Source organism: Chlorocebus sabaeus, chromosome 23 (genome assembly GCF_047675955.1).
Source record: "Chlorocebus sabaeus isolate Y175 chromosome 23, mChlSab1.0.hap1, whole genome shotgun sequence".
In the NCBI taxonomy this organism is placed as follows: Eukaryota; Metazoa; Chordata; class Mammalia; order Primates; family Cercopithecidae; genus Chlorocebus; species Chlorocebus sabaeus.
In genome coordinates, this window is record NC_132926.1 from 41,185,259 (window position 1) to 41,203,271 (window position 18,013).

Genomic DNA, 18,013 nt, shown 5'->3' on the forward strand with positions numbered 1-18,013 from the left:
CAAATTTTATTACTTTCTATGAGCTGATACTTCAGATACCATTAGAATTTCAAAGCATTCTGCAACTTCAAAGAGGTCAGATTGGTAAAATTTGTGCTTGCACACCCTTATGGAATATTGTCAGTATTCATTCCAAAATTGTTACTAGAACAAAACAGCTTTATCCATTCCCTTGCCAGCAGAAGTCTTGGCAAGAGATGGCTCTTGGCTGGACCATAAATAAAATTCCTTGAATCACCAGTATCTTGATTTAAGAAAGAAATTTTACTGTGTCTTTCATACACAAAAGCTGATTAACAATGGTTAAAAAAACACTACTCCACTTTTTCACAGGTGTACAAAAGGAAATATAATGGAATTACATTCAACAATAAAGCTTAAAGTTCACTCTAGGTAATAGTTGCATTAACATTCACATACACAAGCACAGAGTAAGTATATTTCAGGAGTCTTATCATAGCATACAGCATACATATGGGAGATTGATTTCAGGTAACATCATAGGTGTTAGTAAGATTAGCAATTCAGAGTGTTATAGAAAAGGAAAACTAAACCAAAGAGAAGGTGTAGGCTAGCACACCAAGACAAGTCAGAATTAGAAGACTGAAAAATCTGCTCACTGTATGAGAAAACAATATTTTTCTTCAATTTTTGGGTCTTGATATAGTTGGTTAGAGAAGGTTGTGTATCAAAGTGCACATAATTGTTTCTTAGAAAAGAGAGAGAGAGAGAGAGAGATCATTTTATTTAGTAATACATGCAAGAGGCAGCCCCAGAGTGACCTGAAAGAGTAAAGCTGTGACTGGCAGGTGGCCGATATAATACAGATGTTTCAGGCAATTCTCTTAAAGCACTTCTGTAGCAGCAATGATCATTTAAATGGCTGTAGACTCAATTTTCTTTTGAGGAAAGTTTAGGGGAACTGTATTCATATTTCTCTTTAAAGATTTATAGCTATAGACTTTCTCTTTTTTTAAATAAATCTATGAAACAACAAACAGCGAAAGGTGAGGTGTTGGGGTTTTCTTTTGCTTTTGCATAAGTATTGGAAAAGGATCTGACCTTTTCATAAACATTGTGTGCAAAAGAATTTTTAATAAAGTGAGCACAGGACATGTATAGGAAACACATCAGATCTGCTTCTGTTTCCCAGGGTAGTTCTCTGTTAAAACACTGAACTGTTGACTCGCAGGTAAGATGCAGATTTTAGGTATAATGACATCACAGCCAATGGACTTTAGGGTCTCCTAAAGCCTTGTCAGTGGGGGTAGTTTTGTCTCCTAGAGGGTGGCCACCACCTCTTGAGTTGTAAGATTTGGAAAGTCTGGTCCCTTTTAGTTTACACTTCCCCTCCACACTGATAACTTCCGCTGTTTATTTGTCTTTGTTCTCTTGCCTTCCTTGTACCAATTAGTCTAAGCTGGCCCGTCTCAGCCAATGTCTGGCATTCGCACACCCGCGGTGGCCACACATACTCAGTGGCCACAAACACCCAAGCTGCTCAATCTCAAAACTTTTCAGCCTGCCCTGCAAGTGTCATCAAGACAGGATCCCCGGAGCACAGGGCAGAGAGTCCAACCTCTCACTGGCGGGGCTGGGAAGCCTCTCCTTTGCGGCGGAGGAGAAAGGAAACTTGGGTCTGCTTTTTAGGTTCTGAAAACAAGCCAGAGTGGAGAGAAAGAGTTAACACCAGACTTAGTAAAGCTTTTACGACAAAACCTGTTAAATGCGTTCTAGACAGACACAGGGAACTTTCTGCAGATTTCTGAGGTCTCTAAGAGGGCTCACATAGATAGGAAAAAGGAGCAGGGAGTTGCTACATGGGAGAGATTTGCCATTATTACAAAAACTGGCTAAGTGGCTTGTTTCCATTTGAGGACCTCACTGGTCACTGTTGTCAGTCGTGCTGTTCCCTTTCTCTTTTTTCTCCTGGGTCTTGTTACCCTTCTTCTTTTTCTTCTTTTTCTTGGTCTCCTCCTTTTTGCCGAAGGTTATGAAGTCACTTTTGTCAATTTGGTTGTTAGTAGGCTCCTGCCGGATGGAGATGATTGCAGGAGATCCTGGGATAATGAATTTGTCTGGCAACTCACCGGGACCGGATTGTTTGGGGTTGCCTGGTCCGTATTTAAAGGTCCAGCTGTTGCTGTTGACACCCGCACCAACTGGAGGGGACACTTCTCCTGCCTCTGGTTCTGAAAGACAAAACATTACAAATCATTAACGGGCTCTTGATGGTACACTGCTGGTAGAGTACAGAAGTACTGCATAGGCAGGTTGAGCCTCCCAAAAAAATCATGAGTTATTTCTTCAAATCTGAGGGCAAGGCAAGTGTTTACTTATTTATTTATTTGTTTAATTTTTTTTGAGACAGGATTTCCCTCTGTCACCCAGGCTGAAATGCAGTCACTGCAGCCTCGACCTCCTGTGTTCAATCAATTCTCCCATCTTAGCCTCCCAAGTAGTTGGAACTACAGGCACAAGCTACCATGCCAGGCTAACTTTTTAAAAAATTTTTTTGTAGAAATGAGATCTCACTGTGTTACCCAGGCTGGTCTCAAACTTCTTAGAGCTCAAGAGATCCTCCCACCTTGGCCTCCCAAAGTGTTGGAATTATAGACATGAGCTACCACACCCAGACAAGGCCAGTATTTACAGACAAGCAAGAGGGCAGGTTTTTTCACTAGGATACCAAGAATCTGTTTTATAGGAACATATTTTTGGTTCTTTGTGAAGAATTTCCTAAAGAATACAGTTGTGATTATCTTGACTGGGAATGAGACGGGAAAGATACAGGCTAAAGGTAAAATATGCTCCTTTTAGTGTCTAGATTAAACTTTGGCTATAACTGTATTAGGATGTCTATTTCGTCCAAAACAAGAAAAATTAGTTGAATCAATTATTTGATCCGAATTTTATTGTAATAACCTTGAAGGATTGTGGGATGGAGCAGAGGAGAGATGGGAATACACAACATAAGAAGATGGAATCCTGTTGTAAATTGAGCCTATGTGTTTAGATAAAACATTGGGAGCCAATTTTACTTTCCAAGCCAAGTTCCTTCCCTCAATGTGCTCACAGTCTAGTTGGGACATACACTCAAGCAACTAGAAACCAACTTAATACATGCAATAAGTAAGGTGTATGTAAAGTATTGTGGGACTCCAGAAGAAGAAATTGTTAATTATACTTGAGAAAGTTAATGGGGTTCCAGAGGAGGTGAAATCTGCCCTGAGTCTTGGGAAAACAATTATGCATCCACAGGAGTTTTCAATAGAAGACATTCCCAAGTGTCTGATTGGAAGACACACCATAAAGTATACCAGTGACTTCTAGAAGAGTAGAAGTCAGAGCTAGAGAGGAAGGGTAATGGTCTGTGTGGGCAAAGTGATCCCAGTGGCCATAACATTGGAACTCTGACATCATAGCAATGTTTATGTATCTGACACTGCTCTTTTGGTTGACATGTGAAAAGCTCCATCAAATAAACTGTTTATGTTCAATTACAGTTTAGGGTTGTCTATATCTCCTATTTCAATTTCCTATTACTTCTCAATCTCCTCTAATTTGGTGTCCCTGAGCAGTAATTTTCTAACATAACTCATGTCAAGTTCATTATATTACTTCCACAATCAATGATCACATTTTAGTCCTCATCTTATCAAACCTCTCAGCAGCATTTGTCATCCCCTTCTTGAAACACTTATTCTCATGAGTTCTTTGTCATGTAGGACAATAACTCCAATAAGTTCTCAGATGGACTGGACCCCTGTTACAAAAGGCAGATTAACAAGAAAAAAAAGCAAACAGAAGTTTATTAACATGTATATTTCATATATACATGACAGACACCCAGAGAATGAGCGGTTCTCAAAAAGGTGGCTTCGAATTCCAACTTATATAGTATCTTCAACAAAGAACAGTAAATTTTTTAAAAAGTGTAAGACAAAGGAAAAGACCTTTAAGGACTTTTGAGTCTCTAATGGGTGGCTGCTTGGGGGAAGGCAAATGAATGGCAGATAAAGGCTAATTTGTAAAGCTTGTTAATGTCGATTCCTCCAGTACCATTTCCAGGCCAATAAGAGTCCAAAGTTGTCTTCAGTGGTTAACCTTTGTTCTTCCTGGTGGTATGAGGCAGAGGAGGGAGGTAGAAGCAGGATAACTTTTGTCTTTGTAAATTTATGTTCTTTTAGGCAAATAGAGGGAGAGCAGAAGACCCCTCCTGTATCTGCTTCTTTTATTATTATTATCATTATTATTTTTTTTTTTATTTGAGATAGAGCCTTGCTCTGTTGCCCAGACTGGAGTGCAGCGGTGAGATCTCAGCTCACTACAGTCTCCACCTCCCAGGTTCAAGTAATTCTCATGCCTTAGCCTCCTGAGTAGCTGGGACTACAGGCACATGCCACTATTCCTGGCTTTTTTTTTTTTTTTTTTTTTTTTTTTTGGTATTTTAGTAGAGATGGGGTTTCATCATGTTGCCCAGGATGGTCTCAAACTCCTGAGCTCAGGCAATCTGCCCACTTCGGCCTCCCAAAGTGCTAGGATTACAGGCGTGAGCCCACTGCACCCAGCCTGTATCTGCTTCTTTTAACTTGCCTTCAGCTCAACAATCCTTCTTATTTTGGGACAGCATATTCTGGCCCCAGACTGGCCCCGGACAGTCAAAACATTCTCCTGACCTTTCTCTCTGGCTGTTCTTTGTCAGTTTCCTTTTTCAGTTTCTTTGTCAGTCTCCTCATCTGTGTGTTGAAGCTTCCTTGGGTCTGGCCCTAGACTCTCTTCTCTATTTTCTCTTCACTCTCTCCTTTTGGGATCTCAGCCATATCCATGGATATAAATACTATCTGAATAAGCTGATGAGATGCAGACTTATATTTTAAGCCCACATCTCTCTGTGCTCCAATCTCATGTGTAACTGCCTATCTGGTATCCCCAGTTGGAAATCTCATGGGCATCCCGGACTGAAGGAATCTGAAATCAAACTCTTGATTCCTTGAATCTATTCCTTTCTAAATCTTTCCAGTTTCAGTAAATTACACCCCATTTACCCCATTTCTCAAGCCAGAAAGTTCAGAGCTAATTATTCATTTTTCTCTATTCTATTCTTCATTCTTCATTTATAATACATCATCAAGACCTGTCATTTCTGTCTCCTAAATATATCTTGACTCTGCCCTCTTCTCCCAATTTTCACTGCCACCACTCTTTCAGGACACCATCATCTCTTATATGAATTGCAGCAATAGTCTCCTTATTCAGTCTGCTTCCACTTCTGCTTCTCTCCAACCCTCCACACAGTAGCCAGAGTCATCTTCATTTCTTAAAGTCTCTCTTTAAAAATGAAGTATAACAGCCAGGCGTGGTGGCTCACACCTGTAATCCCAGGCCTTTAGGAGGCTGAGGCAGGCAGATCACGAGGTCAGGAGATTGAGACCATCCTGGCTAACACAGTGAAACCTCATCTCTACTAAAAAATACAAAAAATTAGACTGGCGTGTAGTCCCAGCCACTCAGGAGGCTGAGGCAGGAGAATGGTGTGAACCTGGGAGGCAGAGTTTGCAGTGAGCCGAGATCACGCCACTGCACTCCAGCCTGGGCGACAGAGCAAGACTCTGTCTAAAAATAAATAAATAAATAAATAAATAAATAAATAAATAAATAAATAAAATTGAAGTATAACATACATATAGCAAAATCCTTTAAAAATAGAAATCAGATTATATCACTCCTCTGCTTAGGCTTTCTATTGCCTTGAGAAAAAAAAAAAAAAAAACTCCTTACCATGATACGTAAGTCCCTTCAATAATCTGATTTTTATTTCTTCTCCACTCTCATCTACAAATCTCCCTCTTACTATTATACTCCATCCATACAGGCCTTCTTTCAGATCCTCAAATACTCTTTGGAGTTGTCTTTTGTTGTTGTTTGTTAGAGATAGGTTCTCACTCTGTCACCCAGGCTGAAGTGCAGTGGTGCAAGCATTGCTTGCTGTAACCTCAAACTCCTGGACTCAAGCGACCCTCCTGTCTCAGCCTCCCAAGTGTCTGGGACTACAGGCCACCATACCTGGCTCCTTGGAATTCTTTTTACTTCAAGATCTTTACACATCTGGTTTGCTTTTGTCTTGAATGATCTCTTATCCATTCTTAGCATGACTCCTCATTCTTCAAGTCTATGTTAAATGTAACCTCCTCGGAAAGGCATTCTATGACATTCCTAGCCAAACAGCACCCCCTTAGCCTATTAGTCTCTATCACTGTAAGATTCACAAAGGCAAAAAACATATCTGTTTATTCACCAATGTATAACCAGTGCCTAGCACAATTCCTGGCCCATAACAGGTATTTAGTAAATACTTGCTGGATGAATGAATGAAAGGACTGATGTGAGAAGTAAAAGTGGTACCCACTATTTAGCAGACCAAACAACTCTCCAGTGAGGCACTTTTGGGGTCCCTAAAGACAACGAGGTAATGCATGTAAAGTGCTAAACTTGATGCTTAGCACAATGCAAGAATTCAGTAAATGGTATCACATATGGGCAATTATATATAATGCAGCTCTTGGGGCTTAGGAGGCCAAGATAAAGATACTACAAATTTACAGCAGGCAGTGAGGAGAGGGGTCAAGAAATTTTCTTCTCTCTTCCAAACCCTTTTCCTTACACCAAGCTTCCCCTGGCAGAGCTGACACAATAGCACTTTAGGGATGAGAAACAATTTTTTTCTCTGAGACTACTGTCTTTGATCTATCTAAGTTAATCAAATCTGCAATTGAGCTCAGCCAGAATCTGCTTGTTTAACCTTTAAAATACAGGTCCTGTCTCTGAGAGACTGAGAAAAGAGAGAAATGTCAGGCCTCTGAGCCCAAGCTAAGCCATTATATCCCCTGTGACCTGCACGTATATATCCAGATGGCCTGAAGCAATTGAAGATCCATAAAAGAAGTGAAAATATCCTTAACTGATGACATTCCACCATTGTGATTTTTCTGCTCCACCCTAATTGATCAATGTACTTTGTTATCTTCCCCACCCTTAAGAAGGTTCTTTGTAATTCTCCCCACCCTTGAGAACGTACTTTGTGAGATCCATTCCCTGCCCACAAAACATTGCTCCTAACTCCACCGCCTATCCCAAAACCTGTAAGAACTAATAATAATCCCACCACCCTTTGCTGACTCTCTTTTCGGACTCAGCCCGTCTGAACCCAGGTGAAATAAACAGCCTTGTTGCTCACACAAAGCCTATTTGGTGGTCTCTTCACACGGACGTGCGTAACAAGAAATGTATTTAAAAGCCTCTGATTTGGCGCCTAAAACTGGGTTTCAGCACCACTCCACAGTCCTGTAGTTGCCCTCAGAGCCCAAAATAGAAATTTTTCTTCAACCATAACCAGGACTCTGCATGAGGCCTAAGCACTGTCATCTGGAAATGCAGAACACAGATATCTTCATCTTGCAGAGTTAAAGGACATTAATGGCTGGGTGTATTGGCAGAGGGAGCCCCTCACAGCAGGACTACCAAGAGTTAATCCACTTTAACATGTCACTGAGCTTCCTGGTTCTATATGACTCAGCCTAAACTCCAGGAAGTGGAGATCTAGTCAGGTGCCTCCTCCACAAGTCCAGCTTCCACAGAGCAGAACAAGGTGTGGTTTCTCCAGTCCCTCACAGACCACTGTGCCTCACCTGTTCTGGTTGTTGTATAAACAAACATCTCTGAGAGCTCAGCAGCATGTAGACTGTGACTCATTCCACGTAAAACAAAAGCTTAAGGATCTGACAAACACTGACTGGCCTCCTAATCTGAGTTCCTTTTGGCTAAGAGCACTCAAGACACTTGTCTGGCTTTGCGTATAAAATGTCATGCCTTTGGGGCAGAATTAAGGAGATACTCCCTTTTGAAGAAGATGAAAACGGAAGAAGTACATTTCTACCCCTAACCCCAAACAGGGGCCAGGCTCAGCAAATGATCAAAGAAATGTTTCTTCTTTCAGTGCTGCCTCCTTTCCCTTCTAGGATCTCTGGCAAGTCCCCTCCCTTATGCTCCCAGGGTCCTAGCTCACCCTCAGGCAAAGACAAGACTGAGGATGCAGTCAAGACTCAAATGAATGGGCCTGTTAGAGGCTAGAAAGAGGATTTCAGACAATATAAATCTGGTAGGGGTCTGAATCTTTAGGCAGAGCCCTTCCCAGACTATAGATTACAACCCAATAGGATTTAATAGGATTTAAAAGTTTATTTAACAGACTATGATCATAATTATACAAAATATGGTTTTGTTTTTTTATTGGATTAGCCAATATCTTCACAATGCGTAGGGATACATTTTAAAATCAGAACAACCTATATTTTAATAAAAACATACAGATCTTCACTTCTACTTTAAAAACTGCCCTCTGGGGCCAGGAACGGTGACTCACACCTAAAATCCCAGCACTCCGGGAGTCTGAGGCGGGTGGATCACTTGAAGCCAGGAGTTCAAGACCAGCCTGGGGAACATGGTAAAACCCCATCTCTACTAAAACTACAAAAATTAGCCAGACTGTGCTGGTGCATGCCCGTAATTTCATCTACTTGGGAGGCTGAGGCATGAGAATCACTTGAACCTGGGAGGCAGAGGTTTCAGTGAGCTGAGATTGCACCACTGCATTCCAGCCTGGGCGATAGAGCAAACAAACAAAAAACCCTGCCCTCTGGAAACAGCTGGTCACTTCGTGTCATCCTATAATCCAGTTTGGGCACTTCCCTTAGGCACTGCCCAGGAGTCTTTTTGGCAAAATTTCCAGCTTTCCTCTTTCATGCTAAACTAACCCTGGCTGTCTGAGTTGATGGAGTTGAGCTTCAGGGACTAGGAATGATCAGGTCAGAGGCTTTGCCAAGGCAAATGCCAGGAAAGGGCCAGAAGATTGCGAAGCAAATGCCAGGCCTGTTAAACTCACCCCCATCCCCATTTAGAACTGTTCTGTTAAGGCCAGGAGGGCTTTTCTGATTTACACTGACTTTCCCTAATAGAAGAACATAAATTCTTTTTGACCAAGGATACTATTTTCAGGAAAGCTCTCAGAGGGGCATGTACTGGAGGGTGTTGGAGGGTGTTCGCTTTTCTTTTCTTCTCTTCATCTTGCTTTGTTCTCTTTCTGTTCTTGAGGACTTGCCCTGGTTCTCTCACTAGTGCATAGTCCTGGGCCATTTACATAAATATCTGAGCCTCAGTTTCCTCATCCATCAAATGGAAATGATCCCCTTCCTGTCTACATCACAGGGTTGTCGATGTAGTTAACATTTATTGTGCCCTTCCTGTGTGCGTGCAACAGAGTTAAACAGATCTACACGCCACATAGGTTTTGGTCCTGACAAGAGCCCTATGAAGTAGATACTTCTAATATCTCTGTGTTATGTGTCTGTTTTAGAGATAAGGGGACCAAGGACCAATGGTCACATGGTCACTAACTGGTGGAGCCTGGGACTCAAAACTAGGGAGTCTGACTCCAACTAGGAGACTCAGATCCCGAGCTGTATAACAAGGTCGTCCTTTGAAAACCCTAAAGCGTTATACAAATGTGCCAATTATTATGGTTATTGCCTGTTTTGTCACTACTATTTGTGAGGCACAGAGATGCCAGCAGGAGCCCTAAGCCAGAATGAGATGAAAGGAGGAGTGGAGGTGGGGGAAGGGGTGCGGATGTAGCCGGGTTCCAGGTTTCGGCTCCGCCCCTTTGGTCCCCATTCATCCCTTTGTTACCAGCTCTGGGATTTCAGTGCCGAGGTTAATAAAGAGCTTCCAGAAAACCCATCATTTTGATTAAAGCCGGGGACTATCTTGCCAGACAGCACTCTGGAGCCTGCCTACCGCCCACTCTGCTAAGTCAGTGCAGCCGGCAAAGGCTATTAAATGATTACAGTCGTTTCCGGCCCAGCCCCAGACAGCTCCCTTGGACTGCTCGTTCTTCGGCGCGGGCAGCTGTTGCTGCCTCTCGATGCCCAGGAAAGAGTCAGGGCACCGAAGGCTGTGCAGATTCTGGGTTTGCAAGTGAACTTTCCGCGCAGGGACACTCCGCCTCTCCCTCCTCCTTATTTCCGCTCACCACCCAAGTCAGCCACTGCAGTCTTTTTCAAGCAGCCCCGATTTCCTTTGCTCCTTCTTGGCTTTGGGCATCAATTTAATCAACCTCTCTCTCTGTCTCCCTCTCTGTCAGAATTTGGCCGACTGTAGAATGATAGTATATACTCAGGCTGACCAAAAGGCAAAAACCATCCGCCATCAACCGCTGAAACAGCCCAGGTTGTAAAACCTCTCAAGCTCCTTCCCCGCCCCCTATTTCGCCATCTGTGGGGTTTGTTGGACCGACTGTCCGGACAAGCTCCGCCTTCTCCCACACCTTCACCTCCAACCCCAGCCAGTCCTTTATGAATTGAGCAGACCTAATCTGAGTAATCACAGCCCACGAAACACAGGAGAATCGTGGTCTGAAACCCAAATCCTGTCCAGGATCAGAGAGAGAGGGAAGAAGCTAAGCCCACCTGGGCTAGCATTTCCAGCACTTCCCCTCTGCTGCTTAGTCCTTCAATAGACAGTGGAAAGACTTTTCCATGGAAACAAGGGAATGTAAAAATATACTCCCTGTTCTCTGTAAGATCTTAGGCTCTGTAATCAGAATAGTAGGCTTAAACCTGGCTACATCATGTAAATTATGTGCTGTTTGGCAAATTATTTCATAATCAGTTTTCATCCGTAAAAAAAGATCATAGTAGTGCCCGCCCCATAGGGTTGTTATAGATTAAATGTAATTATCCTTATACAGCACATAGCGTAAGTGCATGGCGCAAAGTAAACACTCATTAAATTTTACTTATTAAGATCAGAGCAGCAGAAGATTCATTTGTTTAAGGACTATTGATTGCTTATTATGGATTAGACAGTTTATTGGGTATTTTGCATGTATTTAATTTTAAATGATTTAATTACAATTAATTAAAGCTATTATAAATGTATTTATCTAAATACATATGTAAAGCATATTTATTTTATAAAAAAGGAATCCAAAGGCTTAAATTACAGCAAGATAATTTGTCCTAAATCACACAGGATTTTTTTTTTTTTTTTTAGAGACAAGGTCTATATCTGTTGCCCAGGTTGGAGTACAATGGTGAGATCATGGCTGACTGCCAGCCTGGACCTCCTGGGCTCACGTGATCCTCTCATCTCAGCCTTCTGAATAGCTAGGACTACAGGTGTGTGCCACTATGTCTGGCTAATTTTTTTTTTAACATATAGAGATAGGGGCCAGGCACAGTGGCTCATGCCTGTAATCCCAGCAATTTGGGAGGCCGAGGCAGGTACATCACCTGAGGTTAGGATTTTGAGACCAGTCTGCCCAACATGGTGAAACCCTGTCTCTACCAAAAATACAAAAATTAGCTGGGCATCGTGGCAGGCACCTATAATCCTAGCTACTCGAGTGTTTGAGGCAGAAGAATCACTTGAACCCGGGAGAAGGAGGTTGCGGTGAGCCAAGATTGCGACAAGAGCAAAACTCCGTCTCAAAAATAAATAAATAAATAAATAAAAATAAAAAATTAAAAATATATATATATATATATAGAGAGAGAGAGAGAGATAGGGCCTTGCTGTGTTGCCCAAGCTGGTCTTGAACTCCTGGCCTCAAGCAATCTTCCCACCTCTGCCTCCCCAAAGAGCTAGGATCACAGGTGTCAGCCACCACATTCAGCCCCACAAAGGGATTTCATAATGAAGGTGAAAAACTATTCTCACGTTGACTCCTTGGCTCAATAATCAAATAGTTTTTGTTTGTTTTGTTTACTTCTTGTGAAGCCTTGGGGATGAGGGAAGAGACAGAGCTGAGCTCCATTCATAGGCCTAGCATTCTGATCTATAGAGCAGCTGGGAGAGTGGTGCGTGTGTGATTGGATGTCAGGCTTAGCAATGGGGAGGCCAATCTAATACCACTCCCCAGAGGCTGCTAGACCTGCTACTCCTGGGTGTTTCACCCTCTTTGGGTGGAATGAGTTGAGCTGGAAGAAGATTTTTTGGCTGTTTGGTGCCCCAAGCTACAGCTGGGCTAATTTTCAGTAATCTTGGAGCGGAAGAGATAAATACACTTGGCATATTTTTAAAGCCACAGCTCTTGCTTTGTGCCCAAAATAACTCTGCCATTTCTAGGTTAAGAGTATAAAGACATCATGTGCTGCGAACCCAGATTCAAACATTGGAATGGCTGGTCTCCGTAGTTAGCTAAAAAAAACCCTCACATTTCTTCTTTCCGTGAGTCCCCCGCAACCCAGCAGGGCTCAGGCTGCACAGTTTTCTCTACCTTGTTTCCTGATTGCTAACATCCCCTGGGATGTAGGGAAGGCAATTTCCCTTTAGAGTCTCTTCTCAAAATATCCCCTCTTCAGTTGGCTGTCATATCCAGGGGGTAACACAATGCTTAAAATGTAGGTTCTTGAGTAACAAAGACTTGAGTTGGAATCTGCTTCACCACTTATTTGTGAACTTTGAGTGAGGCACTTGGCCTCTTAGCTCCCATTCTTTCATATGCAAAACAAAGATAACAATAACCATCTAATGGGATTGTGAACATTAAAAAGAGACAAGGCTTATAAATCACACAGATCAATGTCTGTCATGCAGAAACTCTGAAATAAAGAATGGGTATTATTACTATGTAGTATTCCTTTACAAATCCAACTCCCACTTTAACCACCTATTCCCAAATGTAGTACTTCCAGAAATTCTCTTTTCCAAGGACTCTCTCCCCATCAGGCTCTGCTCCTCCTAGGGGATTGAAGCCTTCGAGCTGTGACATTTTCCAGCTTAGAAATGGTTGCTAGGTTACTCTCCATAGCCCTCTGAAGGAGGAAGTGAAGGAGGCTGCTTAGACATGGTGGAAAGCACACTGGACGAGGTATCAAAGTCTTGGGTTCAAATCTCAGCTCTGGCATTCTGCTTTCTACTATTTTCTAGGATACTCTTTGATTAACATTGACTTACAGTTTCTTCATTTGTAAAATGGATATAATAGCTACCTCCCAGAGGCATTGTTATTTATTCAACTAAACTTATTATTTACAAGCCCAGGCACGTGGCTCACGCCAGTAATCCAGCACTTTGGGAGGCCAAGGCAGGTAGATCACCTGAGGTCAGGGGTTCAAGACCAACCTAACCAACATGGTAAAACCCTGTCTCTACTAAAAATACAAAATTAGCCTAGTGTGGTGGCGCAAGTTTGTAATCCCAGCTACTTGGGAGGCTGAGGCAAGAGAATCACTTGAACCCAGGAGGCAGAGGTTGCAGTGAGCTGAGATTGTGCCATTGCACTCCAGCCTGGGCAACAAGAGCAAAACTCCATCTCAAAAAAAAAAAAAAAAACTTATTTACAATAAATCAGACATTGACTTAGGAATTAGGGATATAAATATGAATAATATTAGGACAAGTACTCTGTTCTCAAAGAATTACAGTACAGTGGGAGGAAAAGACAAGTAAATGAATAAATACAATAATAGTTTTAAAGGATAAACAAGGTAGATAAATTCTGGCATAAAGATGGCATTAAACTTTCTAGAGACGGTGTGTGCAGTGGTTAAGAGCACAGACTCAGAAGTCAGACAATTCTGCTTCAGATTCTGGTGCCCTTACTAGATGTGTGATCTTATTTAATCTTATGGGTCTCAGTTTTCTTAGCAGTAAAATGGGTATATTAATACACAAATTTCTGGGTGTGGTTATACAGATTAAAGGAGTTAATACTTGTAAAGTGCTTAGAATAATACTTGGCACATGGCTTAACTGTTCAATACAGGTTAGCTATTATGATTCACAAGCAAATTTTCTCCTCTGTTTGCTCTAGCATTTTTAACTGTGGAGGTTAAGTCTGTTGATGATGACATCACCTAGTTAAGTAACATATAGCACTAGCTCGAGGTGGGGATGGAAGGCTCAGAGGGAAGTATGTAACAAGTGCAGTTCAACCACAGGTAAGTGAATGCCAATTTGCCAATTTGATATTTTTATATCCTATGATTCTGTAATTCTACTTCCAGAAATTTATCCTATATAAATACTAGTAAGCATGCATAAGAAATATGTATAAGAATGTATATTGCATTGTTTAGAAAACATAGATACCAACAGGAAATTGGATAAATTATGATATACGTATACAACATAGTACTATACCCTTACTCAAGAAGATTGTGGCAAGTCTATATGTACTAATGGAGAAAGGTGTTTGTTAACATATGCACACACACAAGCTGTATAATACGTATAGCATTATCCCATTTTGCTTTTTGAAAATCTCTATATAGTCATGCGCCCTATAATCATGTTTCAGTCAACAGTGGACCACACATATGACAGTTGTCCTATAAGATTATAATAATATATTTTTATTGTACTTTTTCTGTGTTTAGGTATGTTGAGATACACAAATACTTATCATTGTGTAACAATTGCCTACGGTATTCAGTATAGTAATATGATGTACAGGTTTGTAGCCTTAGAGAAATAGGCCATATGATAAAGCCTAAGTGTGTAGTATGCTATATAATCTAGGTTTATGTAAGTACATTCTATGATATTTGTACAATGAAAAAACTGCCTAACGACACATTTCTCAGTGTATCCCCATTGTTAAGTGATGCTAGAAATATTTGGAAGAGTGAACCCTAAAGTAAACATGGAAGTTGGGTGGTAATGATAGTTTCAATAATGATGTCAATATAGTTTTATCAATTGTAATGAATGTATCACTCTGGGCAGGATGTCATTGTGGCGGGGGTAGGGGGCGTTGTGCACGTGGGAGAGCAGGAGTGCATGAGACTCTACACTTTCTACTCAACTTCTCTGTGAACCTAAAACTGCTCTAAAAAGTAAAGTTGATTAATTTCAAAACAATATTGGAGGATAAACACAAAATTGTTAACAGTGGTTGGTTCACCAAAGGGAAATAGGATTGAGGGAAATAAACATTTCTATGCAAATAATGCTGTATTGTTTAATACTTTCTTCAACAATGTAATTCTATTTTATTTTAAAATACATTAATTTAAAATGTAGACATATAAAGAATTCTGGAGATACACGCTAAATTATTGGTAGTGGTTACTTTTGGAAAGCATGATTGGATGTAGGGAGTGAGGCACTACTCATTTTATTTTAGTCCTGCACAGATATAATTTGTTATGACTTTTGTTTCTTCTGTAATTAAATCAAAGAGAGACAGGTTCAGAAGAACACTAGCCCGACATGGTTCAAAAACTAGCCTGGACCCACGATTAACTACATAATTTGCAGGAACCAGTGAAATTTGCCAAATGAAAATGGCGGGAGGGGACCCTTGTTAACAAATAATTAAGAACTTCAAGACAGTGACAGTATATCAAAACACATAGGGCCTTTCTAAATGCTGGGCCCTAAGAAGCCAGTCTTGCCCAGGCCTGAGCACTACTGGGTTCCTCCCTTAGCACCACATCTTAACACCGACTATTCCCAAAGGTTTCACACTGCCTGCCCCACCTGAAAACTATGAGGCATCATTTTACCTGACAACAAAATGGCTTCTGACTTTGGTTGGGTTTTCAAACTTTTCTTCTCTACCCTCCCCCCTTACTTTGTCACAATCTGTGCTTCTTAAAATTTGGCAGCAATCCCAGGCTCTGTGTTGCTGTGTCACTTCTCAGCCTTGAGTAACCATTTCTAGACAAGTAGTGATATCCGTGCATTGAGGATATAAAATGGAGGTGCTGTCAGCACACTGCAGTATAAGGAAGGCAAGATAATAGGAGAACCCTCTATCTCACCCTGCACACTTCCATACCATTCCATGTAATCTAGCAAAAACATTTTGAATCCTCTTTACTGTGTGCCAAGCACTGTGTTAAGTGCCAGGAGCATTAAATTGAGTAGTAATAGTTCTGACGACATTTCTGAGTGGCTACCATGAACTAAGCATGGTTCTAAGCATTTTGCATGCATTATCTCATTTAATACTTACAACAGCCTATGATCTCTCCTCTTTTACACATTGATAAATCTGAAGCACAGGTTGCACAATTATTAAGTGACACGATAGAAATGTGATGCACTGTGCAATGCCATGCTATCTCCCTTCAGAAACTAACATGAGACAAATTTTAAACCTCCCCTTCACTCTCCACATTTTCTCAGACATGACATACCAAATCCACCAGGATTACCTAAGAACATTTCCAAGGCCCGCCCTTCTTTTTTTTACAATAAAAAAATGCTGCATTTACTTCCCGTTTTAATTCTCCTTTTCTAAACACTCCAAAGTTTCCAATATTTGGTTTGGGAGAAGAAAAACACTAAGTTGAAAGCTCATAGCTCATCTTGACATGTTATTCAGTACAGTGATCCCCCATTATTTGAGGTTTGATTTCTGAGGCTTCAGTTACCCACAGTCAACCTTAGTCTGAAGATATTAACTGAAAAATTTCAAAAATAAACAATTCATAAGTTTTAAATTGCAAGCTGTTCTGAGTAATGTGATGAAATCTCGAGCCATCCTGCTTCATCCTGCCCAGTATGTGAATCATCCCTCTGTCCGGCCTATCCATGCTGTCTACGCTACTCACCTGTTAGTTCACTTAGAAAGTGTCTTGTTATCCGATTGGCTGTTTTGGTATCCAAGTGCTTGTATTCAAGTATCCTTATTTTACTTAATACTGGCCCCAAAGCACAAGAGTATTGTGCCTAATTTATAAATTAAACTTTATCATAGGTGCGCCTATGAAAGAACATAATGTATATAAAGGTCAGTACTAGATGAGGTTTCAGGCATCCACTGAGGGTCTTGGAACGTATCTCCCGAGATAAGTTGGGACTGCTGTAGGTTGATTTTTGAAAATTCAGTAGAGTAAAGGAAACTTAAAAGAATCTTCTTTCCTAAATATAAACAAACCAACTAACCTTCTAGTGGCTCTCCATGGCCAACAAATGAAACTACAAATTATTTAGCAGGATGTTTAAGGTCCTACAAAATCTGATTCCAATTTACATTTCTGATCTCATTTCCTAACATCTCTATCCCACCACATCCATCAAATGCACTCATCCTATTAAACCAGGCTATACAATTCAGTTTATTTGTTTTTTGTTTTTGCATGCACACATTGTTTCCTTTGCCTGGAATTCTCCTCCTCTCCACATCCTACTTGCCATCCTGCAATACCCAGTATTTAAAATTATTTTTTCGAGACAGGGTCTCATTCTGTCACCCAGGCTGGAGTGCAGTAGTGTGATCTCGGCTCACTGCAACCTCTGCCTTCCAGGTTCAAGTGAATCTCATGCCTCAGCCTCCCAAGTAGCTGATACTACAAGTGCATGCCATCACACCCGGCTAATTCTTGTATTTTTTGTAGAGATGGGGATTTGCCAAGTTTCCCAGGCTGGTCTCAAACTGCTGGGCTCACACAATCCACCCACCTCAACCTCCCAAAGTGCTGGGATCACAGGTGTGAGCCACTGCGCCCGGCCTCAATATCCAGTATTAAATGTCAAATAATCTCTGACTTAGTCCCCTGAATTTCCAGTTCCATCTTCTGGGGACCCACGACATCCACTGCTCATGGTTGCTGAGAGTGTTTGGGCCCTGTGAAAACAATCTGGGGACTGTCTCAAGAAAGGCAGAACAGCTTACCTTATTTACCTAGGGTTTGAACTGATTATAACATAGATAGACCCTGGGTCCTATTCTGGACCAACAGGCCCTGGTGATTTGTCCCAGCTTCCTTCCCCTTCATTGACCCTGCCTATGTAGGGCATTATCATGATCCTTATCACATGACAATGTAATATTTCCATCATATTTCTTTACATTTCTGCCTTCACCGTTAGATTTATAAGTGCAAGACTGTGTTATATTTAATATTATATTTGCATCACGTAGAACAGAGCCTGACCTGACCTAAGTGCTTAATAAATGTTTGATGATGACTACAGTCATGTATCACTTAACAATGGGGAT

General features: G+C 41.2%; 1 protein-coding gene across 14 annotated transcripts in view; it reads right to left on the reverse strand.

Annotated features, from left to right (window-relative positions):
* Nucleotides 1-245: 245 nt before the first annotated feature.
* LOC103245175 (protocadherin alpha-C1) overlaps nucleotides 246-18,013 on the reverse strand; it is a 218,118-nt gene continuing 200,350 nt past the window's right edge. For 13 of the 14 annotated variants that reach the window (XM_038007074.2, XM_038007081.2, XM_073010624.1 and 10 more), the window contains exon 4: nucleotides 246-2,192. In XM_038007074.2, coding sequence (XP_037863002.2) covers nucleotides 1,882-2,192 — 311 coding nt within the window. In that variant the 3' untranslated portion in view covers nucleotides 246-1,881. The remainder of the gene's footprint in view (nucleotides 2,193-18,013) is intronic. The other variant, XM_073010629.1, reaches the window with a different exon arrangement.